Genomic DNA, 21,091 nt, shown 5'->3' on the forward strand with positions numbered 1-21,091 from the left:
GACCACCTGAGCAGTTTGGGGTTTTCACCCTTCATCTGATTAAGCCATAAGAGGGGCTTATGGTCGGTCTGAATCTTGAAGTGAGTGCCAAACAAGGATGGTCTCAACTTCTTCAGGGCCCACACCACAGCAAAGGCCTCCCTCTCAATGGCTGACCAACGTTTCTCTCTGGGGGTCAGCCTTCTGCTAATAAAAGCAATGGGCTGGTCTTGACCATCTACATTAAGTTGTGAAAGCACAGCTCCCACTCCCAACTCAGAAGCATCTGTTTGGACAATGAACTCTCTTGAGTAGTCAGGACTCTTCAGGATAGGTGCAGAGCACATGGCCTTCTTCAGGTCATCAAATGCCTTTTGACAGTATTCTGTCCACTGAACCTTTTTGGGCATCTTCTTGGATGTCAGATCATTAAGAGGAGTCACAATGGACCCATAGTTCTTAACAAACTTCCTGTAGTACCCAGTCGGGCCCAAGAAAGCTCTGACCTGAGTCTGGGTAGTTGGAGGGGACCAGTCCTTTATGGTCTGGATCTTACTCTCCAGTGGTTGAACTTGGCCTCCACCTACAAGGTGGCCCAAGTATACAACTTTACTCTGCCCTATCTGGCACTTGGTTGCCTTGATAGTGAGGCCTGCCTTTTGCAGAGCCTCTAGCACTTCCTTCAGGTGGACCAGGTGATCCTCCCAGGTGGAGCTAAAGACAGCAATATCATCCAGATATGCTGCGCAAAAGTCATCCAACCCAGTGAGGACTTGATTCACCAACCTTTGGAAGGTGGCAGGTGCATTTTTCAAACCAAAGGGCATCACCACAAATTGATAATGCCCACCTGGGGTAGAAAATGCTGTCTTGGCTTTAGACTCCTCAGCTAACCTGATTTGCCAGTAGCCAGCTGTCAAGTCAAATGTGCTCAAATACTTGGCAGAAGCCAATTTGTCTATGAGCTCATCTGCCCTTGGAATAGGGTGTGCATCTGTCATGGTGACAGCATTGAGTCCTATGTAATCCACACAGAACCTCATCTCTCTCTTCCCACCTTTGGTGTGAGGTTTGGGGACCAGAACCACTGGGCTAGCCCAGGGGCTCTCTGAAGGCTCAATGACATCTAATTCTAGCATCTTTTGCACCTCAGTCTTGATACAATCTCTGACATGGTCAGGTTGCCTGTAAATTTTGTTCTTTACAGGGAGACTATCACCAGTGTCCACCACATGGGTACACCAGTTAGTCTGACTGGGTGTCAGGGAGAACATATGTCGATATGCCTGCAAAACTTGTCTACAGTCATTTTGCTGATGTTCAGTGAGGCTGCCATCTAAGGCCACACCATCAACTGAACCATCCTCAGGGTTCTGAGTCAGCAGGTCTGGGAGAGGGTCACTCTCTTCCTCCTGCCCCTCACCTGTAGCCATGAGCAAGCCCATGTCTGCCCTGTCAACATATGCTTTCAGCCTGTTAACATGGAGCACCCTGTGGGTGCTCCTGGGAGTTCCTAGGTCCACCAAGTAGGTATCCTCTCCCTTCTTTTCAATGATAGTATGGGGTCCAGACCATTTGTCTTGGAGTGCTGCTGGGGCCACTGGCTCCAACACCCATACTTTCTGTCCAGGCTGGTACTCAGTCAAGACAGCCCTTTGGTCATGCCAAGCTTTTTGTAATTCTTGGCTAGCCTCAAGGTTTTTGGATGCCTTCTCCATATACTCACCCATCCTGGAGCGGAGACCAAGTACATAGTCCACTATGTCTTGTTTGGGCTTTTTTGAGAGGTAACTCCCATCCTTCCCTCACCAAACACAGGGGTCCTCTTACAGGGTGCCCAAACAACAATTCAAAGGGGCTGAAGCCAACCCCCTTTTGTGGGACCTCTCTGTAAGCAAACAGAAGGCAGGGCAGAAGGATATCCCATCTTCGCCTGAGCTTTTCAGGTAATCCTTTGATCATGCCCTTTAGGGTCTTGTTGAACCTTTCAACAAGCCCATTGCATTGTGGATGATAGGGAGTGGTGAATTTGTAGTTGACACCACATTCCTTCCACATAGCTGTTAAGTATCCTGACATGAAGTTGGCACCTCTATCAGATACTACCTCCTTAGTAAACCCCACTCTGGAGAAAACTCCAAGTATGGCCCTGGCCACAACAGGAGCTGTTGTGGTCCTAAGTGGAATTGCCTCTGGGTACCTGGTGGCATGGTCCACCACCACCAGTATGATTCTGTGCCCAGATGCTGTAGGGGGATCCATTGGTCCTACAATGTCAATCCCCACTCTTTCAAAGGGCACCCCCACCACAGGTAGTGGTATCAGGGGGGCCTTTGTAGTACCACCTGCTTTGCCACTGGCTTGGCAGGTCACACAGGAGCGACAAAACTCCTTGGTATCTTCAGACATGTGAGGCCAGTGAAAATGACAGACAAGTCTGTCCCAAGTTTTATTCTGGCCTAGGTGTCCTGCTAAGGGAATATCATGGGCCATGGTAAGAAGGAAGCCCCTAAATTGCAGAGATATGACCAACCTCCTGGTTGTACCAGGCTTGGGGTCTCTACCCTCTGAATAAAGGAGCCCATCATCCCAATATACTTTATGGGTACCTTGAGCATTCCCAGCAGCGTCAGCAGCAGCCTACTGTCTGAGGGGTTCAAGAGAAGGACAGGTTAACTGAGCCTGCCCCAAGTCTGCCCTAGAAGGTCCCCCTGTAGCCAGAAACTCAACCTGATCAGGTTCAAGCTCTTCAGGGACAGTTCCTTCAGGGGTCTTAAGATCATCTTCCTGTGAAGGCTGATCCTCACTTGTAGGCAGTTGGGAAGGCACAGCCTTTACCCTCCTGTTCTTCTTCTTGGAAGGTACTTGGTCCATTGTTCCAGGGTCCAAGACCTGAGGTTCAGAGAGGCACTTTTTGGCCTGTGACCTGGTCACAGCAAGGACATGTGATGATATCCCTAACATCTCTGCATGAGTCCTGTACTCAACTTCTGACCATAGAGAGTTCTCCAGGTCATTGCCCAACAAACATTCTACTGGGAGATCAGCACTAACCACAACTCTTTTTAGGCCAGTTACCCCTCCCCAGAAAAAGTTAACAAGTGCCACACTATGTGTAGTAGTGACATTGCTGGCATTGGTCACAGGGTAATTATCACCTGGCAGGTATTGTCCAGGGTCCACAAAGCTAGGTGTCACCATGGTGACACTGGCACATGTGTCCCTGTATGCTTGAGCCACTTTGTCATTAATCAAAGGCGTCTGCCTGTACTTGCCCAGATTACTGGGACTGACAGTAGTGGACAAATCAATCTCCACATCACAGATCAGAACAGCCTGTGTAGGGGTTTTGACTAGGCCAGAATCTCCCTCAGTTCCCAAGGTGATACCAACTACCCCCTTAGTCTGTGGACCAACACTGCTAACTGTACTATTGGGTGCAGGTGCCTTAGGGGCTGCAGTGTTGGGGGCTCCACCCTTTTTACACTCACTTGTCCAGTGAGAGGTGTTTTTACATGTACTACACCAGGGTTTTCTTTGACCTTCTTTCTTCTTCTTGGAAGTTTGGGACCCACCCTCAGTATTAGTTTGGGGCCCTGTTGAAGACTTCTGGTCTGTTTTCTTTTGGTCACCACCATGGTTCTGGTTCTGGTTATTTTGCTTAACTCTGGTTCTAACCCATTTGTCTGCCCTCTTTCCCAATTCTTGGGGAGAGGTTAGATCTGAGTCAACCAAATGTTGATGCAACTGCTGGTTCTGACAGTTATTTAAAATCTGTTCTCTCATCAGTAAATTGTACAATCCTTCATAGTCTGTAACCTTACTTCCCAGCAACCAGCCCTCCAGAGCCTTAGTGGCACATTCAACAAATTCAGACCAGTCCTGAGTCTGTGTCTTCTGGGTGTCTCTGAACATTAACCTGTACTGTTCAGTGGTTAAGCCTAACCCATCAATCAGAGCACTCTTCAGGACCAGGTAGTTTCTAGAATCCCCATCACTAACTGTGAGGAGTCTGTCTCGGCCTCTACCTTCAAAGGAGAGCCACAAGATTGCTGCCCACTGCTCCTGAGGGATCTGCTGTACTCTGCAGGCTCTCTCAAGTGCAGTCATCCATTTGTGGATGTCATCCCCACTCTTGTAGGGGGGCACAATCTTACTCAGGTTTCTATTGTCATAGGACCTGTCTTTATCCTTTTGTATAGTGCTGCCACCAGTGGATCCTAATCCACTCTCTCTAGGCTGCCTTGCTCTAGCAAGTTTCTCTTTGGCCAGGGCAACTTCTAATTCTTGTTTCTGGATCCTAAGTTCAGCCTCTCTCATTTTGGCCTCATGTTCCCTTCTCTGAGGGCTACACAACTCCCTTCTGGAGTGTCCATGAGAACCTCTAGAAGCTTGGGAGGCATTGGACTCACCTGAGTGATTCCTTCTCCTCCTTTGCTCCTGGTTACGTCCACTTGGGGGTCTGAATGGGTTGGACCCACTTTCAGTCCCAAATGTGCTTAAGTTAGTCTGGTTAAGCCTGCTGACTAGCACCTGGCTATGTCTCTCATCATCAGACCCACTTTCCTCCTCCTCCTCCTCTTCTTCCTCATCCTCTGGCTGAGTATCTCCAGTGACCTGGTCTTCCTCATCTATCTGGATGACAGGGGCAGGGGTGTCAGTGTTATCATCTTCAGTGGGAGAGCCTCCATCTCCAGTCCCTGAGGGGCCTGGTTTGGAGGTCTTTAGAGCTTCAGACTGGTTTAAAAGCTCTCTGAGGTGACCTGCTGTAGGGGTAGGACCCGTTTTTATTCCTCTTAAGGAACACAGCTGCCTCAGTTCTTTAAAAGTAAAGATAGCAAATTTTGATGGTGCCCTTGGAGGGTCACTCTCAACAGAGATAGGTCCAGTGGATCCCTCTGCTCCAGACATTGCTCTAGTGTGGGTGGATATGTTGCAATCTACCTACACTGGTGTTTGCCTACCAAACCTATCTAGTAGTTGTAGTCAGGGTGTGCTACTCCCTATCCTCTACAACAACTAAGTTCAGTAGAACTTAAGTATATTAGTCTTGTTTTAGTGTACCTATCAGGTACCTGTATGATCTTTCAAATGATACTCTCCAAAGATTGTAATGGTAAAACAACAGCAAGCTCAAATCCCAACCGCTGCTCACCAATGTGAGAAGTTGGCCTGGTATATGATGCTCACTAGTTCTAGTGATCACCTTGTACCATTCCAAGCAACCCTTATGATGATTGGTTGTAAGTCAACATTAATAGACCAGCTATCCTAGTAGCGTGGACAAAGCAGTCTTAGGCTAAACTCTGTAAAGGCATGTGAAGCAAGCTGTTTTACCATACACAATCCCCTTGAATACCAAATGAAAGGACACCACACAGATATATATTGAAAATATATATAGATTTATTTCTACAAATATCCCCTATACTCTTTATGGGCACAGAAGCAAATGCGTTAAAACAAAACACAGTTTAAATATACAAAAGTTGCACAATATGGATGAGCCCTAGGGGCCACCTAAACCATATACTAAAATAGTGGTATAAGAACCACTATGGGGAAAGGAAAGAGGCGTAGGGCCTGGGGAATTGCTGGAGCTGTTCGAGACTAGCAGTGATGAAGTCGGGAAAGGCCCGCGGGACTCGGGTGCAGTGCTTAAAGTGCACGCATGCACCAATGTTAGGTCAATGGTGCGTAAAAGTTACAAAGTTAGTGTTTTAGGAACCTTCCGATGGACCTACAAGGATAAAACTTTAGACACAGGCACTAGAGGTGTATACCAGTGTGGGGACACCGGCGTTGCTGAGTTACCTCACCCACAGGAAGCGGGTGCACAGGTGCGAAGTTGTGTCGGGTTTCGTCATGCAGGTCGATGGTGCTTGGAGCTGAAGATGCTGCAGGCGGGTCGTCGAGGAGAGTTCCGGTGGATCCAAGGGTGGATCTGAAGAGGTGAAGACCTGAAAGCAGAGGGGACAATGTTCAAAGTCACTAGCCAGTGACTACCGTGCAACCAGGATGGAACCAGGCAATGTCGGGTGCAAACAGGTGAAGAGGTGCATCTTGTCTCCGCAGCCACGTGGACACGAAGAGGTCAAGGACGTCCAGGAGTCGATCACGAGCTGTCCCACGAAGGCTCTAGCTGATGGCGGTGCCGGCAACTTGATTGGAGCAAACAAGCCTTGGCTAATGCAAGCCACGCAGGAAGTGGAAAAAGCTTAACACTCGGACCAGCAAGGTCGGAGCGAGGGCTCCTTTTCAGGGGAGCAAGGGCCAGTCTGGAGCAACCAGACCAGCGGTGCAAGTCGTAGTTTTTGTCGCCAAGATGGCCACTAGCCGCGTGGCAAGTGACCGGGAGGGCGCGTCGAGTGGCAAAGTGCAAAAGGGCCCCACGCAGATCGTGGAGATGCTGGGGGCTGATCTTCGGTGCAAATGCTGCTCGGGGTGGGGGCTTCTCAAACCCCAAAGCACAGCGTTGAGGGTGCCTCAGGTGCTGCGCAGTCAGCTTTTCAAGGGTCTTCCGAGATGTCCGGTCCCACGTCTCTCGGTGCCTCCACGGGTCCCTTCTTTGCAGGGACTGTGGATCGGGCTCTGAGATGTCTGGGAGTCTGGGTCTCGTCGGGCTCTGGGCTCGGGATCCGGCGGGAGGCGGAGGCAAAGCAGACATTGAGTTGCTGGTTGGTGCCTGTATTCACAGGGTGGTCACTCCTTGGCCACAAGGGAGATTCTCTTCAGTCTTCTGTGCAGCAGAATGTCGAAGTCCAGTCTTCTTCTTAGTTTCAAGTCGAGTTCAGGATGATCTGAAGTCTTGGGACACAGCTCCTACTCTTATTCGGATTCTAGGGGCCGGATTACCTGCTAGGTCCCTCCTCTGGGTGGGACCAGGAAGGGGGGTGGTTACACCCCCTTTCCTTTGTCCAGCTTCGCGCCAAGACTGGGGCTGGAGAGCCCCAGCACCGGTTTGAACTGGCATATGCACAGGGACACCTTGTGTGCCCCAGGCATGTCTGATTCTATTCAGCCCTGTCCTACCCAATACACAAAATCCTGTCTGGGGTGGTGCTAGCACCTCCCAAGGCAGGAAACCCTTTGTTCAAGCTGCCCTCGCTGGAAGGACTCCCAGCAGCAGGAGGTCAGACTTGTGTCTGTGGTGGCAGCATCCATTTTGTGATGCTGAGGCTCTGTTTAACTTTAACCGGGGTTCAGGTTAGGTACATGTTGTATCCCTCTAGAAGGGTGGAATGCTACGCCCGTCGCCAGAACTGGCGAGGGGGTAGTATTCCAATTCGTATGACACCTTACTCGACATGTTTTGATAAAGCCAAACCAAAGATAGCATTTAACCGCGAGGTTCATAATGCACTTAAGAGTATATGGTATGGCAGTATCATGAAACAGCTAAAGGACATGGTTCCGAAAGCTGCAGACAGGCTCAGCTCATGCCAGAGCACCATCTCAGATATTTCCAAGCACTCTGCCTCCAGGATTGATGAGGCCTTCCATAGGAGTGGCTGATAGGAACATATGTGTCCATTTTAGGTTAGGCATAGGCATACTACACCTAAGTAAGGGGTGATTACACCTCCTTACCCCAGCTGAGTGATCAGCCAGTTGTGTCAAATATGGAGGCCAGGCCAGGGGTGGCACAATACGTGCTGCAGCCCCTGGTAGGCCTTGGAAGCACCTATGCCCTGGGTACCTGGGGCACACTGTTACAGGGGCCAATAAGGTGAACCAGTTCCAATTTTGTAATGCACCTAATGTGCATTGGCATTAATTTAGAGAGAGAACAGCAGGCTGTGGGTCTGATTAGCAGGCCCACAGCCACATTAAGTCATAAACCAGTGAAGCAAAAAGCAAAAATGTGGGGTGACCATAGGAAAGCAGACTCTACTCTCCTACACTCCTCATCAGCCAGGCTAGCTTGAATCCAGTGACAAAGTGAGCACGGGACTCATGTCTGGGCATACCTTGCCAACTTAGGCCGAACAAAACAAACACAAGGAAATGATGAACGGAGTGCTGCAACTTTTCAGACACTTACCCCCAGTCACAGATCTGGGTTGAATCCATCATCGTTTTTTTGCTCACTTTGCCACCCCAGTTTGGGCACAGCCATATGCAAATAAGTCTTGACCCTGTGCCTCATGGGAACAGTCCAGCCCAAACTGCCAGGACAGGTCCACCCTGGACTAGAAACAAGCATCCTGGGACAGGTTTCACAACTCAGGGTGAGTAAAGGTGTTAGATGCAAAGCTCAAGGATTTTCAGTAATAAAACTCTGGGTGAGACTTGGTATTCATAGATGCTAAGCTCTTGATATTATCAGAATTCGATGTCTGGTGTTAACTGATCTAGTCTCCTCAGGAGTCGGGATAGTAGCACCGAAGAGATGGGTATCAGTCTGATTTAAACAGATACAAAGCTCTGTTTATCAGCAGGTCAAGAGTTCAAACTGAAAGATTATTATCATAGCGTAAGAGTAATATTACAATTATAGTTCTGAATACATTATGTTATTACATACCTCTTAACACCTTGAGTGCTTGGGATATTCTCCTCCTGTGCTGGAGGTCAATGTAAATGGGTGTGGTCATGAAGAGCTCAGCTCGTCATGAGCACACGAGCACCGTGCATCATGACGAGCTCAGCTCGTCATGAGCATCGAAGGGGTTAATTAACCCTTCAAGGAAGCAAAATGCATCACACAAACGTCAGCTGATCATCCACCATGAAAACTTTGCTCACACTCCTAAAATTATCTCACTTGCTATGTTATTTCTTTAAGCAGAGCCCTTTAAGCATGAACCATTATAAAAAGTGCTGAATAGCTGTAGATAGGCATGGTTAGATGATGTAATTTTTAGGTCGAGTCTGAGCCAGCACGCAAGCCCTGCCTGCTCTGGCGATCTGTTGTAGTAGAGTACTGGAGAGAATCCCCGCCCACTCCCACACCCATATTTTACATTGGCTTGTGTCTTTTTCCTTCATAAATGCTGTCTTCTTATTCCTAAATGGGCGTGTTAGTCCCTCCTTAGTACCGCCATTTGTAACCTCCCATACCTACTGGCCACTTTACTTGGTTGTTACACAGTACGTGTACTATTTTCATTATTGAGTTTCTCCTACATTAGGCACGACGACATGCTTTGCTTACATTCAGCGGGCCATACCCGCTTTCACTTTCGAAGCAGACAGGACAAGGGCAGCAGCCATTTGCAATGCTATAGGTCTCTCATTTTTTTTAACTTTACACTTCATGTTTCTGCTTTCTTTTTTTCTTTACTTTAAAGATCAGCATGGCGTCCGGGCACTGCGCTTTATGTTGCAGCTTTTTTTAAACTTTAAAGCTTAAGGGACACTGCGCTTTGATCCAGGTTTTTTAAGAAAAAACTTTCAAGCTCAGCGTGGCGCCCACTTCGGGCACATCGCATTTTGTTTCACTTTTTTTTAACTCTAAAGCTCAGTGCGGTGCCCGCTTCAGGGACATCGTGCTTCATGTTTCTGTTTTTTACTTTAAAGATAAGAGCAGCACCCGCTACAGGCACACCACACTTTATGTTTTAGCTCTTTTGGCTTTGCCAAGGCTTTTTTATTCTGAAGCCCTCTAGCTTTGCTTTGCCTATGTGCACACAGCTGGGCTATCAGTGAGTAGTCCGGATAAACAAATAAGGCCGGGCGATGCATTGTGCTTACCTAATGAAACAAAGGTGCCTACCGTGGTGGCCAGTGATATCTTCAGCCTAAATATATAACGAACATCTATGGCATGAACAATTTTCTCCTTACACAGTTCCTCATTACTAACGGATTCTCTTGGGAGTTGAGGCGCCTTATGCATGGGGCAAACTAAATCAATCGTGCCACGTTTTTCCATTGATTCTCGGGCAGCCCTCAGTACAGGGTTGAAGACTATAGCATATTCTTGAATAAAAACAAAATGATTGTGTTTGCAACATTTCCTCCTCATGTCTACCTCCAGAGACAATGAAAGTCCTACCAGACACAAAATCAGGCCCACAAATATTCAAGTTTATTCACAGCATGAAAATATTTAACGTCAGTCACCGTTTCTTTCCCGTGTGCAGCTCCCCGAAATATTCCGTACAATATAATTTTTATGCATTACTTTCAGAACTACGAACCTGTTGTGTACGACTGAAGGCCTGGTGAATGAAGTTGTGTACGCTGTATGTGCATGTATTGTTAGTTTAATCATACAGCACATGAACATCCAAGAATCATTGTTGATTGTTTTAAAAATATCGTTCATAGTGCGTCTTTTGTATATTTTTTTTGATAAACAATTTTATTGATTTTTGATATGGTAACAAAAACCAGCAGTAAAGCACATTACAATAGGAGCAACAATTCCCAGTCGGTTGGTTGGTTAACCTTGTTTCACTTGACCCCGTGAAATCTTACATGATACAGACATTTGGCAGGCGGTTTAAAATTTAAGACACAGTACCCAGCCATTTGCCCCACACCCTGCGATATTTCTTGGGCATCCCCGCGCACCATACATAGGTTTTTCCTGTGTAGCACACCAGTTTACCCCCTCCAGCATTTCATGAGGCTAGGCGGAGCTGGACGTTTCCAGTTGGCGGCATGTCTCACTTTGCTACAACCATAGCTGTGTTAAAAACAGCTTCTCGTTTCTGGACCCATCCAGCCCGTCTGTGATCCTCAGGAGCATGTGTTGTGGGTCATGGGGAACCTCCCAACCCAAGACTTCTGTGAGTTCCTATTCAATGCCCCCCACCCCCCCAGAATCGCGCTAGTTGAGGACATGCCCAGACCATATGGAAGAGGTCCGCCTGATTGTGACCGCAGCGTGTACAGGAAGCGGTGCATATAGGCCAGCCCTGTGAAGGCGCGCAGGGGTAAAGTAAGAGCCATGCGAGTAGTACAGTTGAAACAGGCAGAGTCTTGTCGAAGCCGTGACCATCTTAGGTGCCATTAGTGCATCCCTCCAGTCCTCCTCCTCCAGTGGACCCACCCATTCCTCCCATTGGCTTTTGAGCCTGTCTAGTGTGGTTGGGGTGTTGTTGATTAGTGTAAGGTACATGCGGGAGATACCCCCTTCCCCATATTTCCCACCATAATCTGTGCCTCAGGTGGGTTGTATTCTGGAACTGCTGTGCCAACAGATATGTGCGAATGGAGAGCGTGACGCAGCTGCAGGTAGTTGTAAAATGGTGACGAGTGTAGGGAATACCTGGATTGTAAATCCTGGAAAGATCGCATGTGGCCGCTGGCCCACACATCCTTGTGAGATCCCTATAAGGTCCCAAGACCGAAATCCCTTCAGCCCACTAACCTCCCCAAGCCAGGTACCGTGCCAGAGAGGTGTATATTGAGTTCATCTATGTGTCCATTGGGTGTGGCGCAGAGATGCCCGCCATGCCAGAAGCATGGTAGTTGTCACCTCGAGTAAAATGTAAGGTATGGACCCTCCGTATATTATAGATTGAATTCAAAGTAGGCCCAGCTCATTCAACTCGAGCCTGTAGGTCGATCGAACCATCCCCCGTTGAACCAATCGTGTATGGTGAGGAGGCGGGTCGCCAAGTAATATAAATATAAATTGGTCATTCCTGGCATTTTCCTAAGTAACGCCGCCCGACCCCAGGGATGTGGGCTTACTGGTTGTGTACGGAACTGAACAGAGGATGGCGCATAGCGGCTACCAGAAATGTCATTTCTGCATGGAAGAATTGTGTGTATTGTAAGTCTGCAATAAAAATTATTTTAAAAAAAATAAATATATATATATATATATAAATTGGTCATCCCCATGCCCCATCAAAGGACGGGATCTGGCATCTGGTCAACGCTATGCGAGGCCTCCCCCCCCCCCAGAGGAATTTGGTGGCTATGCTATCTAGCTCCAGAAACCAAGCCCGCGGGATACAGAAGGGGGTGTTCTGGATGACGTAGAGGAATCTTGGGAAAATCATCATATTAAACAGGGCAAATCTCCCAAAGGGATTGAGGGGGAGCGTCTGCCACTTGCAGAGGTCTTCACCTTTTTCACCAACTGAGTTATGTTGAGGGACCAGGCGAGGTCCGGGAGCAGGGCGACCCAGATCCCTAGGTATCTGAATGATTGTCGTTGAAGGGGTATTGTGGTTTGACAATCATAGCAGTCCCTCGCTAAATGTAGGGGAACAGGACCGACTTACTGGCGTTAAGTCGTGGGCCGGAGGCCTGCCCGAAGGAGTGTAACACCCAGAGACAATGAGGGCCAGACAGAGCCGGTTTTGCAAGGACAATTAAGACCTCGTCTGCATACAGGGCAATTTTATCCACATTCGAGTTGGGCCATTCCCATCCCCGGATGTAGTCCTCTGACCGAATCAAACCTGCCTGGGCTCCATCACCAAGGCTCAGAGGAGGGGTGAAAGGGGGCACCGCTGCCTCGTTCCTCTACGAATGGAGAAGGCCTCTGACAATGCCCCGTTGACTAGCACCCTTGCCAGGGGTTGGGCGTATAGAACCTTCACCAGGTTGAGAAAGCGCGGGCCGAAACCCGTCTCCGCCAGAACATCGCCAGGTATTGCCTGCCCACGGAATCAAACGCCTTCTCAAAATCCACGAGAAGAAATGCTAAGTAAAGGGTGAGCAAGTGGCGGTGTGCCAAGGCCAGGTGGAGACAACAGAGGCAATGTCTAGTCCCTCGCATGGGCATGAACCCACACTGGTCAGGGTGAACCAGCTTGGTGAGGTAGGGCCTCATCCATTGGACAAGAATTTTAGCGAATATTTTAACCTCTGTATGTATGAGAGAAAATGGACCGTAGTCCGCACAGCGGGGAGACGGAGGCTGTACTTTAGGGAGAACGGCAATAGTGGCCATGTCTGTCTCGGGTGGGAAGGAGCCCTTCTCTACGGCCTCGTCGAAGAGAGCTGCGAGGTGCAGGATGAGTTTCCCAGTAAGCAGCGTAGTATTCCTGCGGGAGCCCGTCCAGGCCTCGGGTCTTGCCTGACGAAGTATGTGTTATCGCTTAATTAATTTCCTCACAGGTGATGGGGAGGTCTAGATCCGCAGACTCAGTAAAGCTTAGGCGTGGGAGACAGATTTGGCCCGCGTCAAGCAGGTGGGCGAGGGAAGTTTCGGGGTTCTGTGCGGAGTAGAGCTGACGATAGAAGGAGGCAAAAGCTCGAGCCATTGTCAAAGGGGATTGATGCATTAGACCGTCTAGGTCTACTATCTCCGGAATAATGTGGTTGGCCCTTGGGTAGGTAGCTAATCTATGGAGAATCTTTCCGTTCTTGTCCCCCCATCCGTACACCCTAGCTATGGATGATCTCCAGAGGAGCTTGGCGGCATCCAGGGAGAGTTGCCTGATTTCTGCCCGGAGGCGTACGAGTTGCATCTCATGGGCGGTGGCGCGGTCATCGGAAGGGGATTGCTCAAGGAGCAGCACGTGTGCCTCTCGCCGGGTAATTTGGTGTGCCGGGGCTTGTCACTGACGCTTAAGTTGGCCCTTGTCGAAGCCTCGGATGGTGGCTTTGGCTGCTTCCCAGAGAGTACCTGGAGATGGGACTGAGCCGGTGTTGGCGCGGAAGTACTGCTGAAGCTCCATCCCCACCGCCTTTTTAAATTCTTTCTCCTGGAGGAACCAGGCGTTCATCCGCCAGGTTGGGCGCATCGAGGGGGGAGGGTCCCCTATACTGAGAAGTGCTGGTGAGTGGTCGGAGATACCCCTGGGAAGTATACAGATGTCTTGGATCGTTTGGCAATCCATTGAGTGGACGAATACGGCGTCTATACGTGCTTGAGTGTGGTGTGCTGCTGATGTGTGAGTAAACTGTCTGGTGTGAGGGTGCCAGATTCTCCAAGCGTCGCATAGGCCCAGAGAGTCAGCCAAGTTAGTTAATTGTTTAGCATGAGTGATTCTGGAGACGGCTGGTGAGCCCGTAGTGTTGAGGTGTGGGTTAGGGACCGCATTAAAATCACCCCGACTATTGTGGCACCCAGGGGCAGGGAGGTGAAGAGGTGGACAGTGCGGTCCAAGGTCGCTGTGAGCATCGAAGGAGGTGCGTTGATTGAAACAATATTGAGAGGATTGCCGCCCAACGTTCTACACAGAGCCACATATCCTCCCTGTGGGTCGTGAGTGGCCGGTGCGGACACAAATGGAAGATTACTCCTTACCAGGATGGCCACCCCCCGAGAGCCCCGGGCAAACCCTGAATGCCATACACTATCAAACCCGTAGCGCGCCAAGAAGGGGCAGTGGTTCCCCGCCAGATGAGTCTCCTGGAGCAGGAATGCATCAACACAGAGGCGCTGGGCGTAGCGCAGGACAGCTGTCTGTTTGATTCTGTCCAAGAGCCCATTAACATTCCAGGAGAGTGTGCGGAGGAAAGTTCCCGGAATGGTTGTGCAGGTCATGTTGGCCATTAGCTGGAGTGAAGGTTCGCCGCACCTTGGCTAGCAGTGGGTACGCATGGGGTTGGGCGTGAGCGCGGGGTAACAAGTGTAACAGCGCATCGCTGGCGATACATGGTAATATTGTAGTGTGCATTAAAAAGGCTGGAGAGGTAGTACATCAAAATAACGTCAATAACGGGACAACATCCCAACCCCCCTCATCACCCCCTTCCCCCAGCCTATACTTCGAGAACCGAAGCACCTGTCGTCCCAACTACATCAAAAATAGGAACCAAACAAAAACGGTTGGGTTGCGTGAAGGACCCCTCCTTGTAGATGGATGTACAGTATCTCGGCAGAGAGACAAGCGGAGTGGAGCAGTAACTCTGCCATGGTGCCTTACTTATAGGTTTAGTGAAGATATGTCCCTGGATGGGTCTGTGGAAGCCCAAGTTCATCAGGGCGCCGCCGGACCGCTCATTGGGAACAGCCATGCTACAGTTCCGTGCAGCTCGAAGAGACGGATCATCGCGGGATGCAAGTGGTGTTCTGGAGTGTGAGGCCTCACCGCAAAGGCAGACTCTCTGCCAGCATTGATGCAGAAGGCGCTTGTTTGCACCCTGAGTCCAATGTATAATAATGTACCAACTTTACGGCAAACTGGGAGGCGGCGCCAACCTCAAGGACCATGGTTTCCTTTCTTTGGGTTTTCAGACTGTCTGCCTACGGGACAAGTCTGAATCCGCGGCTGCCAAGCCCTGGTTGTCCAGTGGGAGGGGCGCCACGGATGAGCCGCTGGTAGAGTAATTTCTGAGGTGCGATGTGGATCCCAGAGGGCTAAGAGAGCCTCTGAGCCCACGGGCTGCCAGGCTCGACGATCTGGGTGTCCCTCCATTAGATTAACGCCTCCTGCTGGACTGTGTACACCTTCGGTGCTGCTGCCTGGGGGATCGAGGCCGCGTGGTTTGAAGGCCTGGAGGCGTGGGAGATGGATTCCGCTGGGACCCAAGGGGACGTTCTTCGTCTTTTGTATATTTAAAATGTACATTTGTTTTCATCCAGTTGTGAGATTTTTGAGGAAAGGTGTTTAATTTTCTATTGTTTCTGCAATGATAGAAATGTGGGCAAAAGATTCAAATTTCTATTGGTTTGAAGATGCAGGCATTTCACCTTAGCAACGCATTCTACCAGTGCACTTTACCCTCTGTAGTTCACCTTTTAGAGGGCAAAAGCACTATCCACATGACGGCGCCTTATGGTGTTTTTTCAAGACGAGTGATGCATCATTTACATGCCGAATGTTTTCATGGCTCAGCTCGTACTTTGCCTTATGGCTAGAGCTGCCGACTTTATAGCTGGGGAACCAGGTACCAGTCTCGGCTCGGCATCCTGTGATCCTGGGCAAATCACTTCTTCTCCCTGTGCCTACCAAAAATTAATGTCCCTTCTGTAACGTAACTGTTGCTCATGTAGAGTGCTCCAGTACCTTCAGGTCGAATGTCTACTATATAAATCTGCAACAACAAAAAAAACCAGACTCCTGGCTTTGCTAGGCGCTTTTCTTAGTCTTTAAATTATTTTTGTATTTTGTATATGACAATTATTTATGTATAATGTATATGTCAATTGTTCCCAGTTAGTGTGTTATATACAATTTATGTCTCAGTTGGGATGTGTATGGTATGACTGACGGTTGTGTGTTGTGTGGTGCCAAATTGTCTCTGTATATCTTTTGTATTGTTCTTATTTTGGGGCCTCTCTGATTTTGAATCAAGTATGTTATTCTTTGTATTTAAATGAATTTACATATATTTAAAAAAAAGTATATCTTTTGATACAATAATAGTTATTTTAAAAAAACTTTATAAATAGTTGCTCTGTGGGACAATTATACTGTTTTCCTTTTTAGGATCTATGACCTATGTATCAATTAATGTCTAGGGAGAGGTTTTTGTTTTTTGTTTTTGCTCGGCCTTGCTTCTTCCTAGAAATTCAACAGCCTGTCCCCCTCTATACCACCCTTTGTTGTTACTTTTTAACACAGTTTGTTTATCAAAAATGTTAGATTGTTTTACCAAAAATAATCACATACAGATAGTCCATAAAAACACACAGCTTAAGAACTTCAGGGATTATTAATGTGTGTGGTTTAAGAAATGTGTAACAGTTCAGAATCATTACGTATACTAAACAAGTACTTGAAATTCAATAGGTCTCTAGTTACTGAATGTTTGAGCTATTGGCGTTGCTAATAATAAAGCAACGCCAATAGCTCAAACTTTAAGTAATGCAAGACCTATTACATTGCAAATGCTTGTTTGATATGTTACAGTTTCTCCAATTATTATTTGAAACCTAGAAAAAACTATCTCTTTTTCATCACATATTGTTGGCAAGAATGAGCAAAGAAAGGTCAAGTTTGGAAGTAAACGATCAATTCAAAGAGTCCCTTTCCAACACTTTGCTATTTCACTATCAAATGCTCAAAACACAAAAATTAACAAATAGGCCCTAATTCCGAGCTTGTCAGAGTATATTCCAAACCCTGCAGAAACCTGTTTACCCAGTGTTCAGAATTCCTAGTTACATGTTATTTAATGTGTGCATTAAATACCTCACTCACTCTTAGTTATATTTTGGAAGGGCAAACCTGCCATAATTTAAAACGGGAAAACGAGACGGTATTTACTGTGACATGCAGATTTTGGTGCACAAGTCTCATAATCATACATGCCAACATTTTAGAGCAGGAAAAGGGGAGATTTAAAAATAAATAAATAGGGAGAATGTATTTTCCCCATTGACTACTATTGAAGAAGAGGCTATTTTATGTGGGAAAGATATCAAATAAAGCCATTCTTGGCTTCAAAAATCACGAGTCTCCTGTCTGAATTAGGTCTCTATGGATGTAAGTCAAGTCAAATCTGCTTATTATTCCCTAAAAACGTGGTAAAGGTGCTATTAGCACTGATAAATTCTGAACCCTGGGGGGTCTGATTTTTTCGGCTGTCATAAATAGCACCTACTCCTCTGATCACATTACTAGTAGCCTGAGAATTGGTATGATATTTATCACACCTGATAAAATCAGACTCCACATTGTCAGAATTTACTGGGTGCAATAAATACCTCCCAATTATGATTATCACGATAAAGTCCACGGTATTTCCCAAAAAATGTCTGCGTTTATTGCACCCTATAAATCACAGCTCAGTGTTGTATGATGTTATCAGGTGCAATCAATAACACACAAATTACAGAGCCACTTGTAATTTGGGGGTCCTACTAATCAAGGCCATGATATAGTGTAATTGCGTCAGAGAAATGTGGCTGACAAAGGGGAACATTAAGTAAACATCTTCTTCCGTCCATATAATAGAATGAGACACTAGCAGCACCAGTTGGTTGCCACCTTCCCCAGAGAAAAAATGCCGGCCATGTTCACGTTTCAACAGTCTGCACAGGCCAGGACATGAGTATTAAGCAGAACTTCTACGAAATTGTCTGTCTTTCATTGTTAACATGGCCTATTTGTCTTTGTTTACTTTACTAATCAGTCAGGGGTCATTAGACCTGCTGTAGAATACATCCTAAAGTGTTTTCTTTTCACATATATTGTTTAATGTATTTACTGGTGGTTGTTTTTAATTTTTACACCGGCTGCGACTGTTATGTTTATACTCGAGCGACATCAAAATATCGGTCATGCCAGTATAAAACCAGCCAGGTGGTAACCGTAAACTCCAGGGGACACATTCACACAAATATTAAGGACCTAATAACGTTTAAATCGTTGAAATCACTTTGGAGGTCCCAAAAACATGGACGGGCCTGTGTTGCGTGCGACCCGCAGTGATGTGCCCAAGCGGCCTTGTGACACGTCGTTTCGGTCACGGCCCACCAAGCTCAGTCGGCCCCCACGCCCCCCGATTGCACACAAACTGGGCGGCCATGGAGATCCAGGGGACCACCGAAACCTCGGTGTACACCCGATCCCGACAGACCGGCGAGAGGCTACTAGAGCCGACGCCCATGATGACCACCTACCAGGACAGTTACCGGAGCTACGTGAAGGATGCCAGCCCCGTCGCGCCGAGCAAGGGCCGCTCACACTTCCGCAAACAGTCGGTAGGCCCACCTCCCAGCCAGGCCGACAAAGGCCCTACCTGCTCCCTAGACAAGGGTCCGGCTTACCCCCACGACAAGGGCCCCACATGCCCCCATGACAAAGGTCCGCCATGCCCCCACGACAGAGGCCCAATCTGCCCCCACGACAGAGGCCCCACCTGCCCCCTGGACAGGGGCCCCACCTCCCACCATGACAAGCCCAGCCCTCATGACACGGGTCCTACCTGCCAGGTGGAGGAAGGGCCCATCTGCCTGCCACCGTGCCATTGCCGGGTCGATGTAGGCCCCATATGCCCCCCGCCGGGGGTCGAGCAGTTCTGCTGCCTGGAGATCCCGCGGCAGCCCACGCTGCTGCCCCCAGTGCGCACGCCGCTCTACGCTCGCTATAACACCTGCGACTGGCGCGCCGCCACCGAGGCGCAGTTCAAGGGCTCCGAGTGCTCGCTCAACACCGCCGTCAACTACCGCTCCGACCTGGAGCGCATCATGCAGGACAAGGACCAGCTCACTCGGGCAATGCAGGCCGACTGCCGCCGAAACATCGACCACCGTCTGACTGACATCCACTACTGGTACTCCGAGCTGTGCCAGGAGCTCGAGCAGCTCATGGCCGAGAATTGTCGGCTGAAGTGCGCCCTTGAGCGGCTGCAGAAGGCGCTGGCGGAGACCACGGAGGCACCTCAACAGGTAAGGGCACAGAACATTCTAGAACAAGACTTGCATCCATATCAACATTTTACAACAGGAGAGTTGGAGATTTTGGAGAAAAAAACACGGGCTAGATATAAAATGAAAGACTTTGGTGTTGTTTCATCCAGAGCTGCCACAAAGGCTCACTGCAAACTTGGAAATGTCATTTCAAGCCTTTAAAACGTGGCAGCAATGAAACGGCGCCAAAAGTCTGAGATTTTATATCTGTTTCTGAACCTGGCAAGCTCCACCCTAGTTAAGAACATTTAGGGTGATTAAGTATGTATCAATTGTTTCATACCTTGAATTGCATTAGAGCTTTCTTGTTTCGTGGGTAACAAGAGTTTAGTGGTGCACATGGCCGCAGACTGGCACAAGTCCCAGGAAGGTCGAGAAGACTCAGGTGGTACAGCATGGGATTTAGGATGTGATGAAATGCTGGCCAGCACCAATTACAGTGGATGACAGGGGTGGAGTTCAACAGAATCCATTTAGTATCTCTAGACCTCTGGGGCTGAACACTCATCACACAAGAATTCTTTACACCCATTGATTGTGCTAGCGCTGGAACACCTTTCATTGTGCTAGCGCTTGAACCCGTCTCCTCCAAAATCTAGCCAATGGTCTTGATGTGCAGCATGAGAGGTAAGGAAAATGAGCAATCTCCCAATGTCCAAAGGAAAACAACTACTTGATAACCTCAGGTCGACGGCTAAACTTAAATTGTTCTTTTTATTGCAAATTCTGAAACAGATTAATATCTATCAATCACAAAATAATAGTATAAAAATGCAAAGTAAATAGGATGAAGCCAAATCTCCAGAACCAATACACCGTATATAGCAGAAAGAAGACAAGCTCAGTCACAGCAAATATGTTATAAGGAAGCAAACAATTCAATTGCATCCGGCTCCATTAAGAAACCCTTCAAGTCCCTGACTGTCCCTACACTTCTCTAAAGGGTTTCAGGAAAAATTCAGAAATGATGGGAGAAAAGGTGTCAGCTCTCATAGTCTTCCAACGAAGAAACTCCTACCTGGGTCAGTAGCATAAAGCTACAGTAGACAAAGCGAGGTCTGTACCTCAAGGCATCCTAAAGCAGAGTGTCAGCTGTCCCTAACTACATTAGAACATAAGCAATCACTGAATACAGGCACCTCCCACAGCTCTACTAGTATTTTTCCATTATTATAGCATTTTCCATCGACCTTTCTCCGACTTCAATTCCTCTCAACTAATGAAGCCTTGCCCGCCTATAATGTGAACACAAAATACATGCAACATTTCATGGTGCAAAGGGATACCAAAGGGGATGATGGACGGAGCGTTTGAGCAAATAGAAACACTCACCTCCAGTCAACTGATCTGGGTTTAATCCATCACCATTCTTTAGCTCACTCCACCACCCCAGTTCAGACATTGCCATATGCAAATCAGTCTGACCCTGTGCCTCATGGGAACAGTCCAGCCCGAACTGCCAAGCCATGTCTTCCCTGGACCAGAAACAAGCATCCTGGGACCGGTTTCGGATTCATAATCCCCATCAGCCAGGCTATCTTGAATCCAGTGGTAGAGTGAGCAAGGGACCCACGTCTGGGCATACCCTGCCACTTAGGGCAAACAAAGCGATACCAAAGGGGATGATGGACGGAGCATCACCTCTGGTATCGCTTTAACATTTCATGGTGCAAGCAGAAATGCATACTCAAATGTTAGCTGGGGAGTGAATCAAAAATACATTTCAGACCTACAGTTAAGCTAAATTAGCATTGCGCAAGTTACAGTATGTGCGCCCTTCTACATGAAATTAGACCATACGTTCAAATTATATACCAACAATTACGGATAATAAATCCTGGTGTATTATTGTCGCAATTACAATGTTAAATCGTATTCAAAAATATGTTTAGC

At 48.0% G+C, this 21,091-nt stretch overlaps 2 protein-coding genes across 2 annotated transcripts in view; one reads left to right on the forward strand and one right to left on the reverse strand.

Annotated features, from left to right (window-relative positions):
* Window positions 1-18,902, reverse strand: part of NUBP1 (NUBP iron-sulfur cluster assembly factor 1, cytosolic) — a 267,266-nt gene extending 248,364 nt beyond the window's left edge. Inside the window, exon 1 of the mRNA XM_078663098.1 lies at window positions 18,715-18,902. Within this exon, the coding sequence (XP_078519224.1) occupies window positions 18,715-18,757 (43 nt within the window). The 5' untranslated portion in view covers window positions 18,758-18,902. The remainder of the gene's footprint in view (window positions 1-18,714) is intronic.
* LOC144784369 (tektin-3-like) overlaps window positions 18,836-21,091 on the forward strand; it is a 590,516-nt gene continuing 588,260 nt past the window's right edge. Inside the window, exon 1 of the mRNA XM_078663100.1 lies at window positions 18,836-19,177. Within this exon, the coding sequence (XP_078519226.1) occupies window positions 18,977-19,177 (201 nt within the window). The 5' untranslated portion in view covers window positions 18,836-18,976. The remainder of the gene's footprint in view (window positions 19,178-21,091) is intronic.

The sequence above is a fragment of the Lissotriton helveticus genome, chromosome 10 (genome assembly GCF_964261635.1).
Source record: "Lissotriton helveticus chromosome 10, aLisHel1.1, whole genome shotgun sequence".
Taxonomy (NCBI): Eukaryota; Metazoa; Chordata; class Amphibia; order Caudata; family Salamandridae; genus Lissotriton; species Lissotriton helveticus.